At 53.1% G+C, this 21,141-nt stretch overlaps 2 protein-coding genes across 10 annotated transcripts; one reads left to right on the plus strand and one right to left on the minus strand.

Annotated features, from left to right (window-relative positions):
• The first annotated feature begins 1,526 nt into the window (after positions 1–1,526).
• Positions 1,527–5,484, plus strand: ELMO3 (engulfment and cell motility 3). 2 transcript variants are annotated; one of them, XM_039888941.1, is made up of 17 exons: positions 1,527–1,813; positions 2,019–2,188; positions 2,273–2,372; positions 2,480–2,631; positions 2,713–2,791; positions 2,916–2,966; positions 3,057–3,179; positions 3,267–3,398; positions 3,501–3,602; positions 3,697–3,805; positions 3,912–4,048; positions 4,144–4,307; positions 4,388–4,500; positions 4,587–4,691; positions 4,787–4,869; positions 4,958–5,044; positions 5,132–5,484. In XM_039888941.1, exons 2-17 carry the CDS (start codon positions 2,115–2,117, stop codon positions 5,342–5,344), a joined length of 1,824 nt encoding a protein of 607 aa, XP_039744875.1. In that variant the 5' UTR covers positions 1,527–1,813; positions 2,019–2,114; the 3' UTR covers positions 5,345–5,484. The 2 variants fall into 2 exon arrangements, with proteins under 2 accessions (XP_039744875.1, XP_039744876.1); XM_039888942.1 differs by lacking the exons at positions 1,527–1,813; positions 2,019–2,188; positions 2,273–2,372; ... (2 more) ...; positions 2,916–2,966; positions 3,057–3,179 and having other exon boundaries at positions 3,479–3,602.
• A 128-nt stretch (positions 5,485–5,612) lies between these two features.
• LOC120623048 (Leucine-rich repeat-containing protein 29) lies at positions 5,613–21,103 on the minus strand. Of its 8 annotated transcripts, none has more exons than XM_039888935.1 (8): positions 21,049–21,103; positions 17,789–17,890; positions 10,350–11,342; positions 9,073–9,288; positions 8,791–8,934; positions 8,375–8,592; positions 8,104–8,278; positions 5,613–7,750 (listed from the first exon to the last, which is right to left on the minus strand). In XM_039888935.1, exons 1-7 carry the CDS (start codon positions 21,070–21,072, stop codon positions 8,110–8,112), a joined length of 1,866 nt encoding a protein of 621 aa, XP_039744869.1. In that variant the 5' UTR covers positions 21,073–21,103; the 3' UTR covers positions 5,613–7,750; positions 8,104–8,109. The 8 variants fall into 8 exon arrangements, with proteins under 8 accessions (XP_039744869.1, XP_039744868.1, XP_039744870.1 ...); XM_039888934.1 differs by having other exon boundaries at positions 5,613–7,916; XM_039888936.1 differs by having other exon boundaries at positions 5,613–8,278; positions 10,446–11,342.
• Between the last annotated feature and the right edge of the window lie 38 nt (positions 21,104–21,141).

A 21,141-nucleotide genomic window follows, 5' to 3' on the forward strand; every position in this document is an offset into this window, starting at 1 on the left:
CCTCTGACTGATGGGGACATACCCTGTGTGGCTAGGACACAGACTGTCTAACCTGAGGGCTGCCTGGGGTCCTCCCTCCACCCTATTCCTACACAGTTTGAGAGCTGCAGCCTCCTGGCTTCCCCAGCCCTCCTTCACTGCACAGTTTTGGCCACAATCCCCGCTCCTGTATTGACACCTGTACAGTGCTGGGAGAGCAGGGGAAAGGAGCTCAGTTCTCTCCATGGTGGAGCCAGAATATTTGCTTTTCTGGGGCCTTCCCTTACCTCGTGTTCTCCCCAAGCCCAGTCTCGGCTGCTACCTAATGTCACAGAATGAGGACCCTCATTCACTCCATAGGGCAGCTTGTCTAACTCCACTGCCCTGTTCCTGCCAGGCCTTCCCCCTCACTTCTCCCCACCCCTTGACCCTACAGCTCCTGGACCTCTTGTGTGCCCCCCTTCTGCCAGTCCTTTAGCCCTGAGAACCTGTAGGTGGTGGTGGGGGTGGGTGCTTACAGGAAGGAAGAGAAGTCTCCGTAGCTAGGAATCTGGGCAGGGGCATCCCTGAGGATTGGCCCAACCTCCTGCTGCCCCATAGCCCACCTCGTTTATTCATTTATCCTCATTTAGAGCCATTTGCAGAGGTTTAGAAAGATTTGCAGTAACGAATGGATTCCTATATAAAGATTATTTTTATACTTTTTGCAGCAAAAGGAAGTTGTAATATTTGTACAGTGTCCAAGTGAATAAAGATCGTGCCTAAGGCTATCTTTGGTCTGATTCTTTCGGGGCCCCTCCCTGGGACCTTGCTGGATTGGTGGTAGGACCGGGTGGATGGATAACCTTGCTGGGACAGGAGGTGTGGCGCTGACAGCCGGCCCTCTCCGCCCCCACCTGCCGCACCTTGGGCGGGGCAGGGCCACCTCTTCAGGGCGGGGCACGGCAGGGCAGGCGAGTCCCTCCTACCCCCAGATTCCAACCCGGAACTAGCCTGGAACTAACCTCCGCTCCCTTGGGAAGGCCGCGGCGCCTGGCCAGGAGTGGTAGCCTGGGCCGTAAGTGTAGGCCACGGGGATCAGGCCGCGGACAGAGGGACCCCTTATCCCCAGGGGCTTCAGACCAGCTGCGCGTTCATTAGGAGGTTGCACAATTTGGAAGGTATAGGCGCCCGGCTCAGCTGGACCATGGCGCCCCCGCGGGACGTGGTGAAGATCGCCGTCCAGATGCGTGACGCCATCCCGCAGCTCATCCAGCTGGACCAGGTCACCCAGCCTCTCCCACCGACATTCACCCCACCGCTCACCTATGGGTCTCCCCCTTCCCCTCGGAACAGCCCACCCCACCCCTTCCCCAACTTCATCCCTCTCCCCGCCCAGTGAATGACGTCTCCACTTGCAGGCAAAGCCCCTGGCCACTGTGGTGAAGGAGGTGTGCGATGTGCTGTGAGTGCAGCCAACAGGCCATGTCGGGTGGGGAAAGGGGAGGGAGCAGAGGCACCCCTATTTTGCTACTGAGGCATACTCTACCAGCCTTGCCAGAACTCTGAGCGCTATGCCCTGCAGTTTGCTGATGGGCACAGAAGATACATCACTGAGAATGTGAGTCCCCTTCCCCCCTTGGCCCCTTCTAATTCCTGATTCCTGGCCCTGATTGCTCAGACTCCTCATCCCACTGGAATGTGATCTTTCACCGAGTTCCAAATCCTTCCTCAATGACAACCCCAATGAACCAGTCCTCTGAACCCTTCTTGACTTCTCTTCCTTTTCTGCTGTCTTCTCCAGAACCGCACGGAAATCAAGAATGGCAGCATCCTGTGCCTGAGCACTGCCCCAGTAATACCCCTTCTGGCCCCACCCTCATTTCCTGCCCTTCTGTGCCTCCTTTCTGCCTCCCTTTGCCTCTGCCCCATGTCTGGAGGCCCCAGCCGCATCCCCGCAGTGCTCCACCTATTGGATACTGGTGTTCCCACACCTCTAGCTCCCACTCCTTGCTTCTACCCAGCCTCCTCACCTTTGTTTCTGCTCCCGCCCCTGCCAGGACCTTGAGGCTGAGCAGCTGTTGGGTGGGCTGCAGAGTGGGAGTCATGAAGGGCGTCGGGAAGCCCTGCGACACTTCGTCCTGCTGGCCCCAGACATGACCTTTGCCCAGGAGGTCATCAGCCGTGATGGGCTTCAGAGATTAGGCATCATCATTGAGGATGGGGATGAGTGAGCACCGGGCTGTGGTGGGTCATGGACATGGTGGGGCTGGGGTCCTGATCTGCCCCTGCTCAGCCCCAGATGTCCCCCCAGCCTAGGGGAGGTACTGGCCCTTGCGCTGAAGGCCTTCTTGGAGCTCATGGAACATGGCGTGGTGTCCTGGGAGACGCTCAGCATCCCCTTTGTTAGGAAGGTGGGTGGGCTTTTCTAGGGCAGCAGGTTGGGGCAGTGGGGTGGTATCAGGATCTGACCATCCATGGTGGTCAGGTGGTAAGGTGATAATCCCTATCCTACCTACAGGTGGTATGCTATGTGAACATGAACCTGATGGATGCATCTGTGCAGCCCCTGGCCCTCGGGCTACTGGAAAGTGTGACCTTGAGCAGCCCTGCCCTGGGCCAGCTGGTCAAGAGTGAGGTGCCACTGGATAGGCTGCTGGTACACCTACAGGTGTAAGTGTCTGGGGATAGGGTATACATGAGGGTGGTAGAGCCAGATTCTAGATGGCCAGCTGAGCCCTCCTCTTACCTAAGGATGAACCAGCAGCTGCAAACCAAGGCCATGGCTCTGTTGACAGCCTTGCTACAGGGGGCCAGCCCTACTGAACGCAAGGTGGGTGTCCATCTGGTGGCTGGATGGGGGGCAGGAGCTGGTGGGCACTGTGATCCACTCTGGGCCTACAGTGGGTGCTCACGGTGGGGCTAAATCATCTATGCCCCCTTCTCACCCACCTTAGCACATGCTTGACTACCTGTGGCAGAGAAACCTTCGCCAATTCATCTATAAGGTAGGAAGGACCAAACCAGGCAGATCCCCACCCCCACTCTTCCTCTCCCTGTGAGCCCATACTCACAACCATGGACTGGCTGTCCTCCAGAACATCATTCATAGTGCAGCGCCACTGGGCGACGAGATGGCTCACCACTTGTACGTACTGCAGTCCCTTACACTGGGACTGCTGGAGCCACGCATGAGGACACCACTGGACCCCTACAGCCAGGTGGGTGCCTTTGGAGTACACAAGGCTGGGGACAGCTGGAACTTGGCCTTGAAACTGTGGTCATGACAATCCCTCCAATGACCCCAGGAGCAGCGGGAACAGCTGCAGGCCCTGCGCCAGGCTGCCTTTGAGCCAGAAGGGGAGTCCCTTGGTGCTGGGCTGAATGCTGACCGTCGCCGTTCTCTCTGTGCCCGCGAGTTCCGCAAGCTGGGCTTCTCCGTGAGTGACCGCTACCCAGCTCCCCACCCCGCCTCATCCCAGGGCTGCTGTTGTTCCAGAGGGCTAAGGCCCTTCCTTAGCAGCCCGTTTCCCCTCCCCCAGAACAGCAACCCTGCGCAGGACCTAGAGCATGTGCCCCCTGGCCTGCTGGCCCTGGACAACATGCTCTACTTCTCCAGACATGCACCTAGTGCCTATAGCCGGGTAAGTGATGGGACAGGGTGGGTACCCATCTAGGCAGGGTTCCAATGGGCTTAGTTATGACTCCCTGCCTCATTCTCTGCTCCCACCACCCCAGTTTGTGTTGGAGAACAGCAGCCGTGAGGACAAGCATGAGTGCCCCTTTGCCCGGAGCAGCATCCAACTGACGGTGCTGCTGTGTGAGCTACTCCGAGTTGGGGAGCCCTGTGAGTGGGACTGGGCAGTGTGTCCGGGAACGGGGGACGGAAGGGCAGAGAGGGCCAGGGGCTGCACATACTTTCTCCCTGAGCCCCTCCTGCCCCCCTGCTCCAGGCTCCGAAACGGCCCAGGACTTTTCACCCATGTTCTTCGGCCAAGACCAGAGCTTCCACGAGCTCTTCTGTGTGAGCATCCAGCTACTTAATAAGACATGGAAGGAGATGCGGGCCACACAGGAGGACTTTGACAAGGTGGGTGGGAGCTGGGAGACTTGGGCCAGGGCAGGGGGCTGTGTTGGATAGGGGCCCAGAGCTCAAGCCTCAAGCTGAGCTTGGGTTGGCTCCAGGTCATGCAAGTGGTCCGAGAGCAGCTGGCCCGTACGCTGGCCCTGAAACCTAGCTCTCTGGAGCTCTTCCGAACCAAGGTGAATGCACTCACCTATGGGGAGGTGCTGCGGCTACGGCAGACTGAGCGGCTGCATCAAGAGGGCACGCTGGCCCCTCCTATACTGTGAGTTGGTGGGGATGGGTCCCAGTCCTAGCCCTCACCTTCCCTTACCCCTGCTCAGCAAGCCCCGTCCCCCTACCTAGGGAGCTGCGGGAGAAGCTGAAGCCAGAGCTCATGAGCCTGATCCGCCAGCAACGTTTGCTCCGCCTCTGTGAGGGGACACTCTTCCGCAAGATCAGCAGCCGGAGACGCCAGGGTCATTGAATGGGCAGGGGGTAAAGTGCATCTGGGTTGGGGTCAGGGCCCCTCTCATGACTCCTTCCCTCTTCTCCTTGTCCACAGACAAGCTGTGGTTCTGCTGCCTGTCGCCTAACCACAAAGTGCTGCAGTATGGGGATGTGGAGGACAATGCCAGCCCACCTGCTCCTGAGAGCCTCCCTGAGCAGCGTAAGGAGGGCAGGGGTCAGACACCTGCTCCCCCAGACTGCCCCATGCACTGGGACTACCTGGGGCCCAGTGGTCAGCCCAGCTTTCTTTCCTAGTCCCTGTGGCTGACATCAGGGCACTACTGACCGGCAAGGACTGCCCCCACATTCGGGATAAGGGCTCGGTGAAGCAGAACAAGGTGAGGGCAGTGGAGGCCAGGGCTCCTTCCCACCTGCCCTGCCTGCCATGCTCCCTGCTCAGTGCTCCTGGCTCCCTTGCTTCCTTAGGACCTCTATGAGTTAGCTTTCACAATCAGCTATGACCATGGGGAGGAAGAGGCATACCTCAACTTCATTGCTCCCTCCAAAAGAGAGGTGAGTGTCTGGGCAGGCTGAGCCGAATTGGGCAGATGGGCAGGGGAAGAGATGGGCAGGCCCTCATGGAGCTGGCCCTGTCCCTAGTTCCACCTGTGGACAGATGGGCTGAGTACCCTACTGGGAAGTCCCATGGGCAGTGAGCAGACACGACTGGACCTGGAGCAGCTGCTGACCATGGAGACCAAGCTGCGGTTGCTGGAGCTGGAGAACGTGCCTATCCCGGAGCAGCCACCTCCCATCCCCCCTCCCCCCACCAATTTCAACTTCTGCTATGACTGCAGCATCGCTGAACCTTGACAGGTTGGCCAGGGGCCACAGCTGCTGCCACTGTGGTGGCCACAAAGGGTAGACAAGAAGCACAGACACCCTGACCAGCAGAGGCTACAAACAGAAATAAAGTCTGCCTGGCTCTTGGTATGTGTTGAGCCAGCTTGGAACTCTGTGGACCAAGCCTACCTTCAAACTCAGCTGGTGAATGAGACGTGAGGCACTGGGCCAGGCCACAGCTTGGGGCCACAAGGCTGGACACCTACAATTAAGGGGGTAGTATTCTAAAGGAGGGTGGGAACAGGCCGGCCCTGTTGTCCTTCCCCAGGATGAGCCCTCAGACTCCCTCAGTGCTGGGCCTGCAGAGAGGGATGGCCTATGTTTTGGGGGTACCAGCCAAGGAAGTGCTGGGGCTGCCAGCCTGGTGAGGGAGAGATGGCAGGGCAGGAAGCATCGCCCCAAGTGGACACCTTCTTGGGCGGCATTAAGAGGGGCTTAGTCTGGGAGCCATGTTTCTAGAAGGCTCCTGATAGTCTGAGCTAAATCCTCAACGCTGCTTGGCCTGCCCCTTGTCCTTTGAGGAATTCGGAAGCCCTCTGGTGAAAGACAGGAAAGGTGAGACAGGAAGCTGAGTCTGCTTTGTGCTGAAGGACAGCCTCGAGATTTCAGATGTCTCCAGGTGGTAGGAGGTTATGAGCTGATTCTAACAAGAGGGAATTCAATGAAGTTTGCATTCTGATTAAAACCCACTGCAGGAGGGTGGGTGGAGGCACAGATAGGCCAGAGCACCTGGGGACAGAATCGGCTAGGGCTGTTGGACCCAGATGGAGATCAATGTCAGAGGCTATGGTCATAGACGCAAGCCTCTGAGGCAGAAGAGCACACCCACCCACTGGACTCACAGGACAGCTGCCACTACCCTCTGACCTCCTTTTCCATGCCTCTCACTATCTCTTTCCCAACACCTCTTCAAATATCTTTTTTAACAGTGTTAACCATCAACATGTTACCTTGAAAAGTGATGAAATGACATCTCCTTTGTAGAATGTGCTGAACTTCCCCTCCCTCAGCCATGCTTCTGACTCAGAGCCAGGGCCCAGAGACTTCCCACACTTGGAATAGTCTGCTATTAAATCCAAGTTGGAAATGGGGGCAGGGATCCCAGATATACTTAAGTCTCCCAGTATTCCTTCTCAATGCTCCAGTCCCTTTTGCAGGCCACCATTATCTTGACAAGAACCTCCTGACTTCCAGTCTCCAGTTTTGCTCCCCCCAAGTCCTCGATACCAGCTACTCCAGTTGCTTTCTCAAATGTGAAGCTGATCTGATCACACACTCAACACACACCACCCCCATCCTGTATTCAGTGTATCCCTATTGTCCAGGAGATAAAGGTCATGGTAACATGATGAGCAGAGTTGAGATGGGTTGCAGACATGGTTTAGGCCTTCCAACAGAATGCCTGTGACTTGCAGGGCTCTAGGTGCTTGATCCATGCTGGCATTCTCCCTGCACACTGTTGGGGCCTGAACCTTCCCCACTGCTCACTGCCCTCCCCCCGCCCCCAGCACAGCTCTGACCTGCCATTTGCACCTCAGTCCCTTCTGGCTCCTTCTCTCTTCTAATTTTTTTAACTGCCTTGAGTCTTTCCTTTACCTCCCAGGCTAAGTTCATTGCTCCCCTGGGCTCTTTGATCCAGGTTCTTCTTTCTCTACTTGTATACACCCTGCACACTGGGGCTGTATCTGTCTCTTGGCTAATTTGTCTCCCCAACTGGCCTGGGGGCTAGAGGAGCTTCATCACCAATGAATACCCACACACAGCACAGTGCTTGCAGATGCTTAGGTAGCCTGGTTTGGCTGCTCCTAGAACTGATGAACAGACAGATGGACAAAGTGTGGGTGGATGCATGGAGGGCCCAGCAGACAGACTTTCTCAGAGCTGTTATTGAGAAGTCACTGGCACTGTTTAAGAGCTTGGACTAAATGACCTCATTATAGCGATCCTTTCTACCCAGAGATGCTATCTTTTTTTTTTCCCCTCCTCAGGGATTCAGATTTGTTAATTATGTGTTCCTGGGGTCTGGCAAGGCCAAATGCACACAAATATGTCTTTGTTGGAGGACCTGCCTGGGGACTCATGCTGGGAAAGGCATCCAGGCTTCTGGAGTCTCCTACCATGTGGGGAAGAAGCTGGGATCTGCTGGGGGCACATGTGGAGATTCAGGTCAGGCCTGAGGAGGAAGAAGTCTCTGGTGTTTCCTCCATCATCCTTGGGCTGGGCTGCTTCAACTGAGGTAGAGAGAGGAGGAGACCTCCAGTCTGAGAACTTCAGATAAGGAGGTAAAATCTGGAATTTTTAATCTTGTTTGGGTTTACAACAAAGATGGTGGCTAGGCTCCTACAGCTCAATGCTGGTACGGGGCTGGTGGAGTGCCTGTAGAACAAGGTGGGGCACAGGCCTTAGATGTCAGAAGTGGGTAGGGCAAGAGGCTCAAGGGCTGTTCCTTCCCATCACCAGACCCAGCCATCTGTGGGCCTGGGGCCGCTGGACCCAGGTTTGGCCAGGAGAGCAGGAGCTGACATTTCCAGGGACTGTGTACCTGGGAAGAGGCTCCTGATTGGCTGTGGGGCATACCCCAGGATGCCTTGGATTAGCCCCTCTCCTGTCTTAGAAAAGTTTACAGCTTGGGGAAGAGGCTCTGGGGTTTGTAGCAGAGGGAAACAGGAGGCACCGAGTCAAACTCCAGGTCAAAAAGCCTGGGCTGGGACATGGGGCTGCTTACTGACCTGGCCTCAGAGTGTTAGGGTCAGGTCTGCCCCTCCTACGAAGCGGGACTGGATGCAGGTCACCTGGGGCAGTTGGGCTTGGAATCGCCTGACGGCAGCCATGCTAATACCAGAGCACATGGCGACATCTAACATCTGGATCTGCTTGCATGCCTGCCCAATGGTATCCAGCGTTCTGTAGGGAGGCCACTGGATGAGTGCCTGACCTGGTATGGGGCTCCAGCCCAGCCCAGCCCAGCCCCTGCACTGTGGCATCATCAGACACACTCACTGCTCTGTGAGCTGACTGCAGCTGGACAGGTTGAGGTACTGCAGCCTTGGCCAGCAGCGGGCTGCCTGAGCCCAGCCCTCATCACTGAGGAGGCTGCAGTGACTCAGTGCCAAGCGCTCCAGGCTAGGGCAGCCCTTGGCCACAGCCACCAAACCCTTATTTGTGAGTGCTGGCAACAGGCTCAGTGACAATTGTCTCAGCTGGGGGAACTGGAGCACCTGCAAGGATGGAAATTATGGGGATAAGGTATAGTTTGGCACTGGAGCCCATGACCCGGGTCACTTTCAGGTTACCCTACCCCCAGCTAGAGTGGGCATAGGCAATAGAAGCCAATGAGAAAGGAACTTTTTCCAAGCAGAAAGTGGATTGGCCCAGGCCCCTGGACCCTCAGCCTATCCACACCTCCAACCCCACACCTTTGCCAAACTGGTATCAGTCAGCTTGCTGCAGGCTGTGAGGTCCAACTCTTGCAGGGCCTGCAACATGAGCAGGGAGGGGCCCTGTGGCTGGGAAGAAGGGTCCTTGGGGCCTGAGGCCTGATGCTCCAGCTTTTGATGTGGCTGTAGAAAGAGACCCCTGCTTCTCAGATTCCTCCTGAGTTTGGCCCTCAAATGATCCTAGAGAGAGACTCAGGAGGAGCAGGAGGGCAGCTGGGCCCAGGCACCACCCAACCCTCCATGACCTCAAGGGTCCCGCACCTGGGAGCCCTGCACTGGCTCCTCACTTGGTTCCCCAAGACCCAGAAGCCCCCAGTCCTGGAGCTCCTTGCACCAGGCCAGGCGCAGGACTGAGAGTTGGGTGAGGTAGGTGCAAATGGCCTGCAGGGTCCGGTTGGTGAGGGCCACACAGGAGGATAAGTCTAGCACCCTGAGGCTTGGGCCCAGTACTGGGATCAGGGAGAACACTGAGGCATCCTAGGAGACAAGTGGAGAAAGGAGAGAGCAATGAGAGGTGGCTTGTTCCTGTGTCACCAAGCTTGGCAAGAATCACTAGGAAGGTTCTGGTTATCAGAGGGTCCAGGGAGGGAAGCAACAAGATCCCTAGCTGGTGAAGGGTCAGAGTAAACACGAGAGCCATGTGGTTAGGAACCAGGAGTTTGCTGGAGAACAAAGGCCTAGATTGGCAAGGGAAGGAAGGATGCTGGTAGAAATTTCTAAGGTATCTGCCCTGCCTATGCTCCCAGTGAAGGGGTGGGCCGAGGCCGCCCTCTGACCACAGCTTATTAGACTAGCTCCCTCTAGAATTTGAAGCAGAACTGTGAGGTCACAGTGGGCACAGGGCTGCCACTTGCCAGAAGCAGTCGTGGTAGTGGGAGCAGGAGCTAAGGGCAGAGTAGAGGAAGCTGGTTTGTAGAGATGCAAAGACACAAGAACATGGGGCCCTAGTGGGCCCACACATAGTAGAGTGGGGCAGGGGAAGAGAGGTGTTTGTGGGGAAAAGGTTGAGAGATGGTTTTCAGGTTGTGAATACCCTGGTCATACTGATGGACTGAAGGAATAATCCACTAAAGAGGACTGACATTGCTAAGACAGGGACACCACTTGGAGAGACAGAGCTGAGCCCTATAGGAGGCTCCAGCCAAAAAGACCCTGCTGCTCACACATCACATTATCTCCCTTAGGCCCTGCCCGAGCAACCTCTTCTGTGTAACCTCAGTGCCTCTTCCCTGCAGGGCTTGGTTCTGTCATCTTTCACTAGCTTTCCTTGCTTCTCGAACATCTGCCCTCAGTGCCTTTACCCAGACTGCAGCGGTCACCAAGTACCTGGTTTGGGGCTACCAGGAGGACTGCTGAGGGGCAGCACTGTCTGTCAAGGATCCTTTCCTCTTCCAAACTGTATCTCAAGTTCAGTTTTAACTATTATTCCTTGGACACAGCACCAGGCAGTTCTTCCCTGATGCCTGATGCCTGATGCCAGATGCCCAGTCCTGCCAGCCCTGAGCCCTGGTGAGGAAGGGAGGGGATGGTAGGCTCACCTTGAGTGAGGAACAGTAGGCCAGGCTGAGGGAGGTCAGTGGGGGTGGAGTTCCACGCACAGAGCCCAGGGCCAGGGCCAATTCCCGCCCGCTCACCAAGCAGCACTCTGCCATGTCGAGGCTCTGCAGCTCCCACAGGCCCCCCAGGGCTGTACATCCTGCATCTGTCAGCCGCTGCAATTTCCTCAGGTTAAGGTGCTGCAGGTGTTGCAGGCCCCGGCTCACAGCCAAGAGTGCCCCGTCAGTCAGTTCGGAGCAGCCGCTAAGGTCCAAAAAGGTAAGGCCTGGTTGCTGGTGGCAGAGAGCAGCCACGGCCTCTGTGGAGAGGTCCCGGCAGCTGTGCAGGCTCAGCTCCTGCAGCTGTAGCCCCGCCACCTGGCCCAGGGCCTGCAGGGCCTCAGGTAGCAAGCCAGTGCCACTCAGGTCCAGGGCATGAAGCCTACTAGCCCGCTCCTTCACAAATCGCAGCAGGTTGCGGAAGGAGAATTGGGACGGGGAGGATTCCTGGGGGACTCTGGAGCCCTGGGCTGGGCCTAGCTCAAAGGTGAGGTGACAGTAGGCCAAAGAGAGGCGCTCCAGGTATGGGGCACAGCTGCTGAGACGGTTGAAACTGAGGTCAGCCAAGTTCTGCAGGCCAGCCAGGTTGAGCTCACGAAGGCCACTCAGTGCCTGCTGGACCCGCTGTGCTGTCTCTGGCTGAGCTAGCAGCATGCCAGATACGAAGAGGCTGTTGCAGCCACTGAGATCCAGGCTACGCAGGGCTGGACAGCCCAAGATTAGGGCCACGAAAGAGGCCTCTGTGGGGCTGCCCCCACCAAGGCATAAGCTCTGCAGGTGTGGGCCCAGGTGGTAAGCAACAGACTGCAGCACCTGATGTGAAGCTGGCGAGCCATCCAGGTTGGTCAGGCCGATGCAGGAGATGCCCCTGAGGCCCAGGCTCTTGATGCCTGGGAGTGAGGCTGAAGACACAGGGATCTTGTACCGCACGTTTGTCTAAGGGGCAGCAGTAGGCCTGGGTTAGTCATCTGGTCTCGGGGGGTGCTGGGCATCAGGTCTGGTGGCAAGTTGCTGGCCAGAGGTTGAGGGGAGGTCAAAGGGCCCTTCTACAAGGAGACCCACTGCAGTATGTAGTGTCATATATGGTTGAAGGGGTGCTGGTCGGAAGTGGGAGCTGGAGGACAAGTCACACTGGGGCCCAAGGGGATGACTATGAGGGGAGGACAAGCAGGTTAGTGATGGATGGGACTGGATGCCTATGGAAGGATGGGGACAGAGTGGGGAGCTGGCATGCCGGGTACAAGAGGCCTGAGGGGGCAGCCTGGAGGAGACCCAGCGAAGACCCCAGGGAGCAGGAGGATAAAGCATGCTGGACTCCAATCTTTGGAACTTTCAGAAGGTGGCCCTGAGACCCATGGATTCAGCTCCTACTCCAGGGACTCAGAGCTTGGCATTAGCTAAGCAACCAGCTTCCCCTACTTTCTTGAGAGCATATAAATAGCCCTCAGAACAGCTGAACGCTGGAAGAGGTGAGGCAGGTGTTACCACAACCCGCTGGTCGCCCAGATGACAGAGGTCCAGGGCAGGCAGTGAGGCGAGGTCTCTTGGTGCTTCAGTGTCTCAGCCAAATGAATGTTCATAAAAAATGGATTTTGTGTCTAAGTGAAAATGTGTGCATGCATGTATGTGTGCACGTGCTGCTAACATGTGTGGGCCATGCAGGCTCCAGAGTTCAAGATGTGCTTGTGATCCCCGAGGCTCATCTCTGGAGGGTCTGTCTTATTCAGCTAAGGAAAGAGAAGCCTCCATTTCTGGGGGCAAGAGCTAAAAGAATGAATCTCAGAGGCACTGAGGAAGTTGAGCTGGTCCTGCTGTAGAGGAACAGGGGAGTGAGAATGGGGAGCACATGGCTGGAGTGGGGTGGGGTGGGCAGGAAGCCAGCTCAGGGCTAAGTCATTGTAGGAATAATCTGGCTTGTGTAGGAATCTGGGGAGCCTACAGCTGAGATTTTTCACAGAACCTTCTTCGATCTTGTGCCAGAGGGAGCCAAAGGGCAGTTGGTGCAGGTCTTTGTGGAATAGGTCTGTGGGGAGAGGGCGAAGGGGGCTTCTAAAATCCTAGCCCGATTTCTCTTATTGCTGAGGATGCCGGGTTGCAGCAAGTGGTACTCAAAGAAGGCTCTTGTCTTAATGTATCAACATGATCCTGTTGTAAGAAACCAAGCTTCCTAAAAAACCTGTCCTCTCAGCAACCACAAGAACAAGCTCATATTCCCTGCTGTACCCCACAGAACATCATCAAAGGGAAGCAAAAAGGCAGAAATGATACATAATATGCACTCCCACATGACAATTATCAACAAGATCCTCCCAGGAAGACACCCAGAACTCATCCCCAGGTGTGGAGAAACCAGCCTGGCTTCTGCCAGACAGAAGCAGCCACTTATGGCCACCACGACTGTCATCTTGAGAAGGAATGTGTGGTAAGAGATGGAAACCAGCTTCTGGCTGCTTCCACAGCAATCGGGAGTCAAACCAGGTTCCCTTTCTAGACCCCATTCCCAGGACATTGTCATTATGGATGAGAGGAGCACTCCCCACAGAACCCCTCCTAGACACTGGGAGACAGTGGGATAGTGGGGACTCCCAAGAACCTGAGTCCCTCTCAGATTTAAGTAGAGCTGAGGAAGATCCCAGTTTGTCAGAGTGGAGAGGGTGATGAAAAGATCAGGGAGGAAAAGTTTTAGAAAGGAAAGGTAAAGCAGGCCCCAGCCATCTCAAATCCCTGCATGCCAGATGAGCCAATCTGATGATGCATGGAATGAACTATGGCTGGGGGAGTTCAGAACATGCTGAGTGCGGAGGCAGCACCTGCTCCCACAGTCATATGCCACCCCCATAAGCCCCAGCTGTGGCAGCCTTCAGTCTTAATTCTTTGCCTTCCTTTATGAGCTTAGAGAGAAAGGAATGTTCTCCTCGTCCTACTGCCTCCCTATGAACAAAGTAGATGAGCAGCCAAGGGCAGGCACTGGCAGTCAGCCCAGGGTCCAAGTCCAGGGCTGGCTGGTAGCAGCAAAAGCCACTTGATAAAGGGGCAGGGCCTAGTCTAAAGGACTTCCAACTATGCAGTGGGATAAGATTTGAGACCTGCTCTCCATTTTTCTTGTTGGCAAGGGGTCAGCCTGTAAGTCATCACCCAGGTGGTCTAGCCTGGACTCAAAGTACAGGAGCCCAGGAGCAGCCTTTTGGGGATATGGATCATCTATGGGGAAAGGGGGAGCAGGGCAGCAGACATAAGAAGCAGGGTCCTGGGTCCTGGTCTTTGGCCCTGGTGTAAGAAAGTTTCCCTCCTCAAACCCTAGGAAGATGATTCTAGAGGCCCAAGGGAGGACTGCAAGAGTGCCTACGCCAGCTTCAGCTGCCCCATCCACAGAGGGGCCAACCAGCTCCTGGTCTCCTTTCCTAATGCTGGCATCTTAAGAGTAAATTCTAAGTTATTTGGGAAATGCCCTACACCTGCTAAAAGTGACATGTCCTTTGACTGTGAGGGGTCAGGATTTCGTTGTACCTCGTAAAGCCTGAGCTGAGGCTGCAGGCCTGTGTGCAGACTTGGAAAGACATCTGATACAGAAATGGTCCTCTATCTGCTAGTACAGGAATCCAAAGCTAACACACTTGTTCTCTAGAAGGCCTTTGAGAAAACATATGCCCTGGAACTCAGGGGCTTCGGTTTCTAGAGGAGTTAGATCTCCAGGTCTTTATAAATACCTCAGGCAGAAGGCAGAGGAGGGTGGAAGCTGAGCTGTCCTGAGTTCCTTACCATGACCAACCCAGCAGCAGGCAACTGGAACCCCCCTGGAACGGGCAGAACCTGGTTGTTACGTAGGGGTGCTGCCTTTGTCTACCTTCTTATTTGAAAAAAAACTGAGATTAAGTGGGGTAGGTTGGGGGGATAAGAAGTCACCAAGTCTAGTGCCCTAGCCTGGCATGCTGAACCACAGGCCTCAGCTTCATAAAAGTCATAAGCCAGAATCTTCCATAGCATCTACTAGTTGGGGCACTACCTCCTTATCAACCTGCCCACACCTGGGCCCTGAAAGATAGTTCCTGCCAAAAGGGTTCTGCAGATAGCTCTCTGGGACATGGTAGTGGTTAGATGTCAGCAGGGCCCTAGATGCCCAGGTACCTGTGGCCTGGCCTCCCAGTGCTTCCAGCCTGGGGTGGGGGCAGGGGTGTTGGGACTGAATTTTACAGAGGTACCAAATAGGTCTCTGCCAAGGTTCTATGTGGAGCAGCCCCAGCACACTAAAATGGTGGACTCTTAAGATCCCAAAGTCTGTCCCTGGTCTCTTCTTCACCTCACTCCCTTACTCCTAGTCCAATTTCACCAGGCCTGACTGCCCACTTTGCTTCTTCTACCCTCTCCTTCTTTGCTGGACTCTAAGGGGTCTCTTCCTTCATTATATCTCCTCAGGGTCCTCATGGTCCCACCCCAGTCATGCTGCTGTGCTCATTCTCCTTGCCTCCTGCCTAGCCAGGGAGATTGCTGCTTCCCATGGGTGTGTGTTGGTGAAACAGAATTCTGTACTGAGGAAGCCGTGCTCTCTCTTGCTTACACTGTCAGCACTGGCCACCCCCACTCCTGCCTCCTCTCCGCCTCCTGGCTCTCTTCTCATCTCCCTTGAGATTTATCTCCAAGCACACCATCTTTTCAGCCCCTGATGCTACTGCAGCACCCTCCCTCACTCCAGCCTTCTCAGAGATAACCTGTTCTGTTTCCAAAAGAAACCAAAGCCATCGGGTGGGAAGGCCCTCCCTTTGTTTACATCCACCAGCCCACTCCTGGCAGGACCCATTCTAACCTCCTTCCTTCTCCTGCTCTTCAGTTCAAGCAACTCCCTTCTGACCTACTGAGCCTGTCCTCCACCTTCTCCTCTGGGAACTCTGCAGTCTCTGCCTTTCCACTGTTCTTTCCTTAGAGTCCACAAACACCTCGGAGCCTTAAACGACAAAAAGTTTCCCTTGTTCCTGCACCCTCTCTTCTCATCTCTCCTATTTCTCCCCTTCCCTCCAGCCATGCTTCTTGGAAGCACATGCGCACATCCACACCTGCTCTGGCCGTCTGTTTATCTCTTGCTTCACCCATTTACCCCTCTGCCACTGCCCCCACAGAATCACTCATTCCTGGCAACAGCTCCCCTCCAGCAAGGTCATCAACATCTGGGGGCTTCTCTGTAGACCAACCACAAGTGTCCTCTCTGCCACCTGCTATGGATGGCCAGTCTCCTCTTGATGCTATCTCCCACTGTGGGTTCTGCAACTGCCCTCCTGGCTCTCCTACCTGTTAGCCTACTCCCCATCAGCCTCTTTTGAGGTCACCAAAGAATAGAATGATCCAGTGCACAGACAAGTGGATTCCTCATGGTTTTTTGCACTCGCCCTGCTGCCCCACACACACTTTGTTCCCCTCCACATGAACCTGGCAAATGGCATTTCATACCATTCCAACTACTTTCTTGTGCTCTCATCACTACCATATTTATTTTCTTCCTTTTATGGAGAAACTCTCCACATTTTTTCTTTTCTTCTCTCATTCACTCCACAACCCACCTCACGTCTTTCCCCAGACACCAAATGTTGCTGAAGCCATTGGTGTCTTCCTTGTATGTCAAACATCATGAGCACTATTTGTTCTTTACTTTCTAGGCTCTCTGTGGGATTTGACATTGATAGTAATCCATTCGACACTTTAAATGCTCAGTAACTTTTTACTACTGTGCCCTCCTCTCGCTGGGATCTCCTCAGCCCCCTCTATAGGCACCTTCTCCTTTTCATGCCCTTGGATTGGTATCCTCCCCTGGAGCATTCATTTTCTGTGGGCTGCTGTTCCTATGGCTCTTCATGCTCTCCCTGAGGGAATCTGCCATGGCTTCAACTTCTACCCATTCTTTAACGACACCCAAATGTATATTTATTATCCAGACCCTTCTCTTGAATTCTTTTCTCAAAAATCCAACTATCAACTAGAAATCCAACTATCAAATAAATCCATCTAAGTATCTCACACTTCAAATTTTCAACAAGTCCAAATCAAATTCCTTTAGACAGTAAGCTCAATGACACTAGATAGATAACAACAGGTCCTAAATATTTAATACATGACAAAGGAGGATTCCAACCCAGCGGGGAAGAAAAGATTATACATAAATGATATTTGGGCTATTTGAAAACAAATTAGTTTAGCTTCTTACCTCATAGCATAAACCAAAATAAATTTCACCAATAAAAATTAATATGAAAACTGAAACCATAAAACAGAAGAAACTATTTTGCTGTGAACCTAAAACTTCTCTAAAAAATAAAGTCTAATTTAAAAAAAGCCAGAAGAAAAATGAGTGTATATCAAGTCTCTGAAGAGGCAAGGGACCGCTAAGTTTAAAAAGCAATGGAAGAAATAAAAAGATGTTCAAAATCAACATAGAAATTTAATCTCTGTATCTCATAAACAAACACATCTACAAATCAAATTAAAAGGGAAACATACTAGCGATATATTTCAATAAATATGTAAAAGATTAATCTCTTTAATGTATAAAAAGTTTATACAAATAGAAAAAATACTAAGACCCTAATAGTTAAATGGATAAAGAACATGAATAAACAAAAGAGGGAAATATAAATTGTCAACCTTAGTAATAATCAAAGAAGTAAAAATTAAAGTTATCATTGCTTGCCTTTCAAACTAGCATAGACATCTGTATTCACCTCCTAGCTGAGCTATCTCCCTACACTCCAACTCACCCTCTCCTCTCCAATCTGCACTGCAGAATTCTAAGACACGAATCACCCCATGTCATTCCCTTGCCTTAACATTCTTTTAAAGGCTCTATGATGGTAACCAGGACAAAGCCCCAGCAATGCCTCCTGGCACACCTGCCAGCCTGCAGTCTGACCCCTTTCTAGCCTTATCTCCCACCATTTCTCCCCCACACACCTAAGTTCTAGTCACATGAAATGACTTGTGTGGTTGTTTCCAGAACTATTTCATACCTTGGTACCTTCACGTGCGCTGTTACCAGTCCTGGAAGGCCAGCCTTCATCTCCATCCTATCCCTTTTGGAAGCCCTTCCTGATGCTGCCGGTCTCCTTTAGATGTCGTTCCTCATGTTCCCACTGCATATTTCATTCCAGTGTCATAGCACTGAGCACACAATATTATAATTACTTGTCTTTCTCTTTCACTGGACTATGGGCTCCTCGGGGGTGGGGCAATGCCTTATTCATCTGTATAGTTCCAGCACTGTACCAAGAGCCAAGTACATATGAATGTAATGTATGAATATGTATGCATGAGCGAATGGATGGACGATGTAGGAACAGGGCCATGAGCAAGCTGAAGTGAGAGACAACTGAAAATGGGCCAGGTGAAGGTAGGTACCTTACCTCCCGAAGGGCATTCTGGGCTGCACGGTACCAAGCCCGACTCACGAGGGAGGCCTCTTTCTGATCTGAGAGAGGCAGGAAGCTCAGAATATATGTAAGCATCTGAGGGAAAAAGACAGGGCATGGGGCACCGTTAGACCTGAGGGCCTTTGGAACCTTCTCCAGCTGATAGCACTGTAGGTCTGAGGGGACTAGAGCATTGGCTTCTAGTTCATCTCGGATCCTAAGCTTCACGGCGTCTTCACTTCCCCTCTCCAGCCTCCAAGTATCTATGGTGAACAAATCTTTCCTGAGCACTATCTGGATGCAGGTTTGTATTGATTGATAAAAATCAAACTTCCTGCTCAGTTTGGTAAAAAGAGCCTGGATATAGGGACCAGATAAATGTAATTCAAATTCTTTATCAACTGACCTCTCTGAACCTTGTTTTCCTTATCCATAAAATGGCAATTGTAGTGAGATTTAAATGTGTTATTGTGAGACTTAAATAACATAGTAACATGACTTGCATAGGATCTAGAACACAGTAAGACAGGTAGGTGCTGGACCCCCCAAATTCAGGAAGCTATATCTCTTCCTTTTGCTCTCATAGGTCAGGCTCTGGGAATCCACTCTTTTCCCATCTCCTCCACTGCCGACTTGCCTTCTCAGCTGGTAAGATATGATCCCAGCAAAACCTGCCTGGGAGGCTTAGGCCCTCGCTCCTCCTGCTTCAGGGGGTGAGGGGTGGGGTGGGGAGGGGGAGGTTGGAGGCCTATAGGGTACTGAGAAGGGAGTTGTCTGAGGCTAGGAATGATCTGATATTAACTCTTCTTCTGGAACCTTCTCTCCTTGACTCTTGTGACACTGTGCTTTCTAGGGCTCCAACCACCACTCCAATTGCCATTTCTGGATTCTTATGTGGCTCCCAGGACTTGGACCTGGGTCTTTCAATCTGTTTACTTCCTAGGATAATATTCATTTGCATGGCTTAAACAGTTACCTCTAAGGAATAACCAACATTCAATATCCCCATATTGTCTTATTCATGTGCTAGTCCAGTGTTGCCAAATATCCACAGGAAGCTTCGTCTAAATATTTTACGATCATCTTCATCTCAACTAAAATCTGTATTTTGCCCTCAGTCCAAAGCAGCCCATCTTCCCAATTTTCTAGCACCCGAGTTTTAATGCCAGCAGTGCATCTTACCTGAAGATCTTAATAATACTTTGTACCCTTTGGGCTCTTCTGTCCCTTGCTCTCAGATATAGGTGTAAAGCACAGGCCCTAGGCCAGGCTAACTTAAGACTCACTCAAATCTCAACTCCATTACTTCCTAGCTGTGTAATCTGTGTGACCAAACAAGGTACTTAACTTCTCTGAGCCTGTTTCCATATCTATAAAATGGGGATATTAGAAAATCTAGATCACAGTCTTCTGGAAATTAAATTATATGTACATTTAATAGATGTGTGCTTGACACCTAGTAGGTGTTCCATAAATGACTGCTGGATTGCTGTTACTAATATTTCTACTTTTGAAATTTTACCACTGTAGTAGCCTGGATTTTCATCATTTTAGACCTGGATGCCTTCCAGTCTCCCACCTGAACTCCCTGCCTCCAAGCTCATCCTTGCTAACCATTCTGCACACTGCCGCAAGGTTAATTTTCCTAAAAAACAGTTTTCAATCTTAGCATACCCCTGATGAAAACCTTCAAGGTATCTCAGTACCCTCAGGATAAAACCTCCACTCTTGGGGTCAGCCCTGCCAGGACTCCATGCTCAACTGAACCCGTGATTCCAGAGCTTCCCTAATCCAGTCTCCCCAGTGTCCAGCAAACACAGCATGTCTATTTCCTTTTGCCTGTGTGGGCCTCTTTCCTGGAATGCTCTTTCTTAAGCTTGACCTCACTGGCCTATTCTGATCTCTTCTCTTTTTTCATCCCTAGCATACAGAAGGTGTTCCGTCAGTACTTAACTGGATTGAATTAAGGATGGACGGTCCTCTACCTCTATTTTCACCAAAGGTTTGCTCAGGGAAGGAGTGGGGAGATAAAGCAGATCAATTACTGAGAGAATGACTGGAGGGAACAGCCTTCTGGGTCAGGGAAGCTAGACATGGGGAAGAGAACACTGATGGGGACTCAGACTGACCAAGCCCCCAAACCCAGGAGGAGGCAGGAAAGCCTGTCTAAGTGGAGATAACAGACTGCCTATCCTGTCTTCTGGGCCTCAGCAACCAACTCAAGGAGCAAAGGAAGGGAACAAAAAACCTGTCTTCACTGAGGGTAGGGAGCACCATTCTTGAAGCTGAGAAGGTAGAAGGTGGGTAGCCTTTCTAGAAGGACCAGAGAAGGCAGTAATAAGGATGGAGTGGCCATCCCATGAACCCCATCCCAAGGGACTACTAGAGCTATGAGTGGTTCATTCCTGGGATCTATGGGGATGAAGCGGAAATCTTCTGGGACCAAAGGGAGAAAAGATGCAATGGCAGGGGGCTCAACGGGGTGGGAGCAGCCCTATTTTTAAGGGGAAAGGGGAAAGGCTGCCATTCCAGGGCCCATGGAGAAAGCGTGCCCTGTTTCCTGAGGGCAGCGGCCTCTCCGGGCAAGAAGGACGGAGAGGCCATTCCAATAAGCCACTGGGACAACACCTGTTATCTCTCTCTGAACAATGGTGGCAGAGTGTTTTTGCTCCAGGCTGAGAAGGGGCAAAAATCTCCATGGGGCTAAGGAGGTAGGGCGGCCATCACTAAGGGTCGAGGGAGTAGGGAGCAGGCCTGTCTTAGGTGAAAGAACTCAGCGATCATGAGTTGATGGAAGGGGGTAGTCTGTCTCCCACCACAAGAGGGAGGGGACAGCCGTCCCTCGGGGCGGAGGGAATGTAGCAATTATCCGAAGAGGCCAGTGGGGATAAGACTGGTTACCCTTGGGGACGACGGGATGGAGCGGACATCTTCCAGAACTGAGGGGGAGGGGCGGCCACCTCAAGAGAATGCAGGTAGGCAGAGGCCCTGTCCTGGCTGAGGTGACAGAGCAGCCATCTCCTGAGGCCAAAAGGGAAGAAGAGGATGGTCCCCCAAGCTTAGGGGACGGAGTAGCCCTAAGGCGGCGCCGTAACCCATAGCTTGTAGGTCCTGGGATCCCGACCACCTCCCCGGGGGGTCGTTTACGCCTGGCAGGCGGGACCTAGCAAGCTGTCTAACAGCCCCTCCCCACAGCCCAGAACCCTGAGGGCGGGGCCTGTCCCGAGCTAGGCCTGAGAGCGGCCTCCTCTCACCTCCGGCGGCAGCAACTCCGCCATCGCATCCCTGCCGCCTCCGCCCCCGCGCAAGGCTTTCTGGGAAGTATAGTCCTACTGACTCTGAGGGCG

Source organism: Pteropus medius, unplaced genomic scaffold, assembly GCF_902729225.1.
Source record: "Pteropus medius unplaced genomic scaffold, Ma_sr-lr_union100, whole genome shotgun sequence".
Taxonomy (NCBI): Eukaryota; Metazoa; Chordata; class Mammalia; order Chiroptera; family Pteropodidae; genus Pteropus; species Pteropus medius.

Bases quoted from the DNA above. Each gene is read 5' to 3' on its own strand.
- ELMO3 (XM_039888941.1), top strand. From the start codon at position 2,115: ATGACCTTTGCCCAGGAGGTCATCAGCCGTGATGGGCTTCAGAGATTA. The intron at 2,189-2,272 runs GTGAGCACCGGG...ATGTCCCCCCAG, and splicing joins ATCATTGAGGATGGGGATGA to CCTAGGGGAGGTACTGGCCC. The intron at 3,806-3,911 runs GTGAGTGGGACT...CCCCTGCTCCAG, and splicing joins ACTCCGAGTTGGGGAGCCCT to GCTCCGAAACGGCCCAGGAC.
- LOC120623048 (XM_039888935.1), bottom strand. From the start codon at position 21,072: ATGGCGGAGTTGCTGCCGCCGGAG. The intron at 11,343-17,788 runs GTAAGGTACCTA...GCTGCCCCTTAG, and splicing joins CCCAGAATGCCCTTCGGGAG to ACAAACGTGCGGTACAAGAT. The intron at 8,593-8,790 runs GTGTGGGGTTGG...CCATCCTTGCAG, and splicing joins CTGATACCAGTTTGGCAAAG to GTGCTCCAGTTCCCCCAGCT.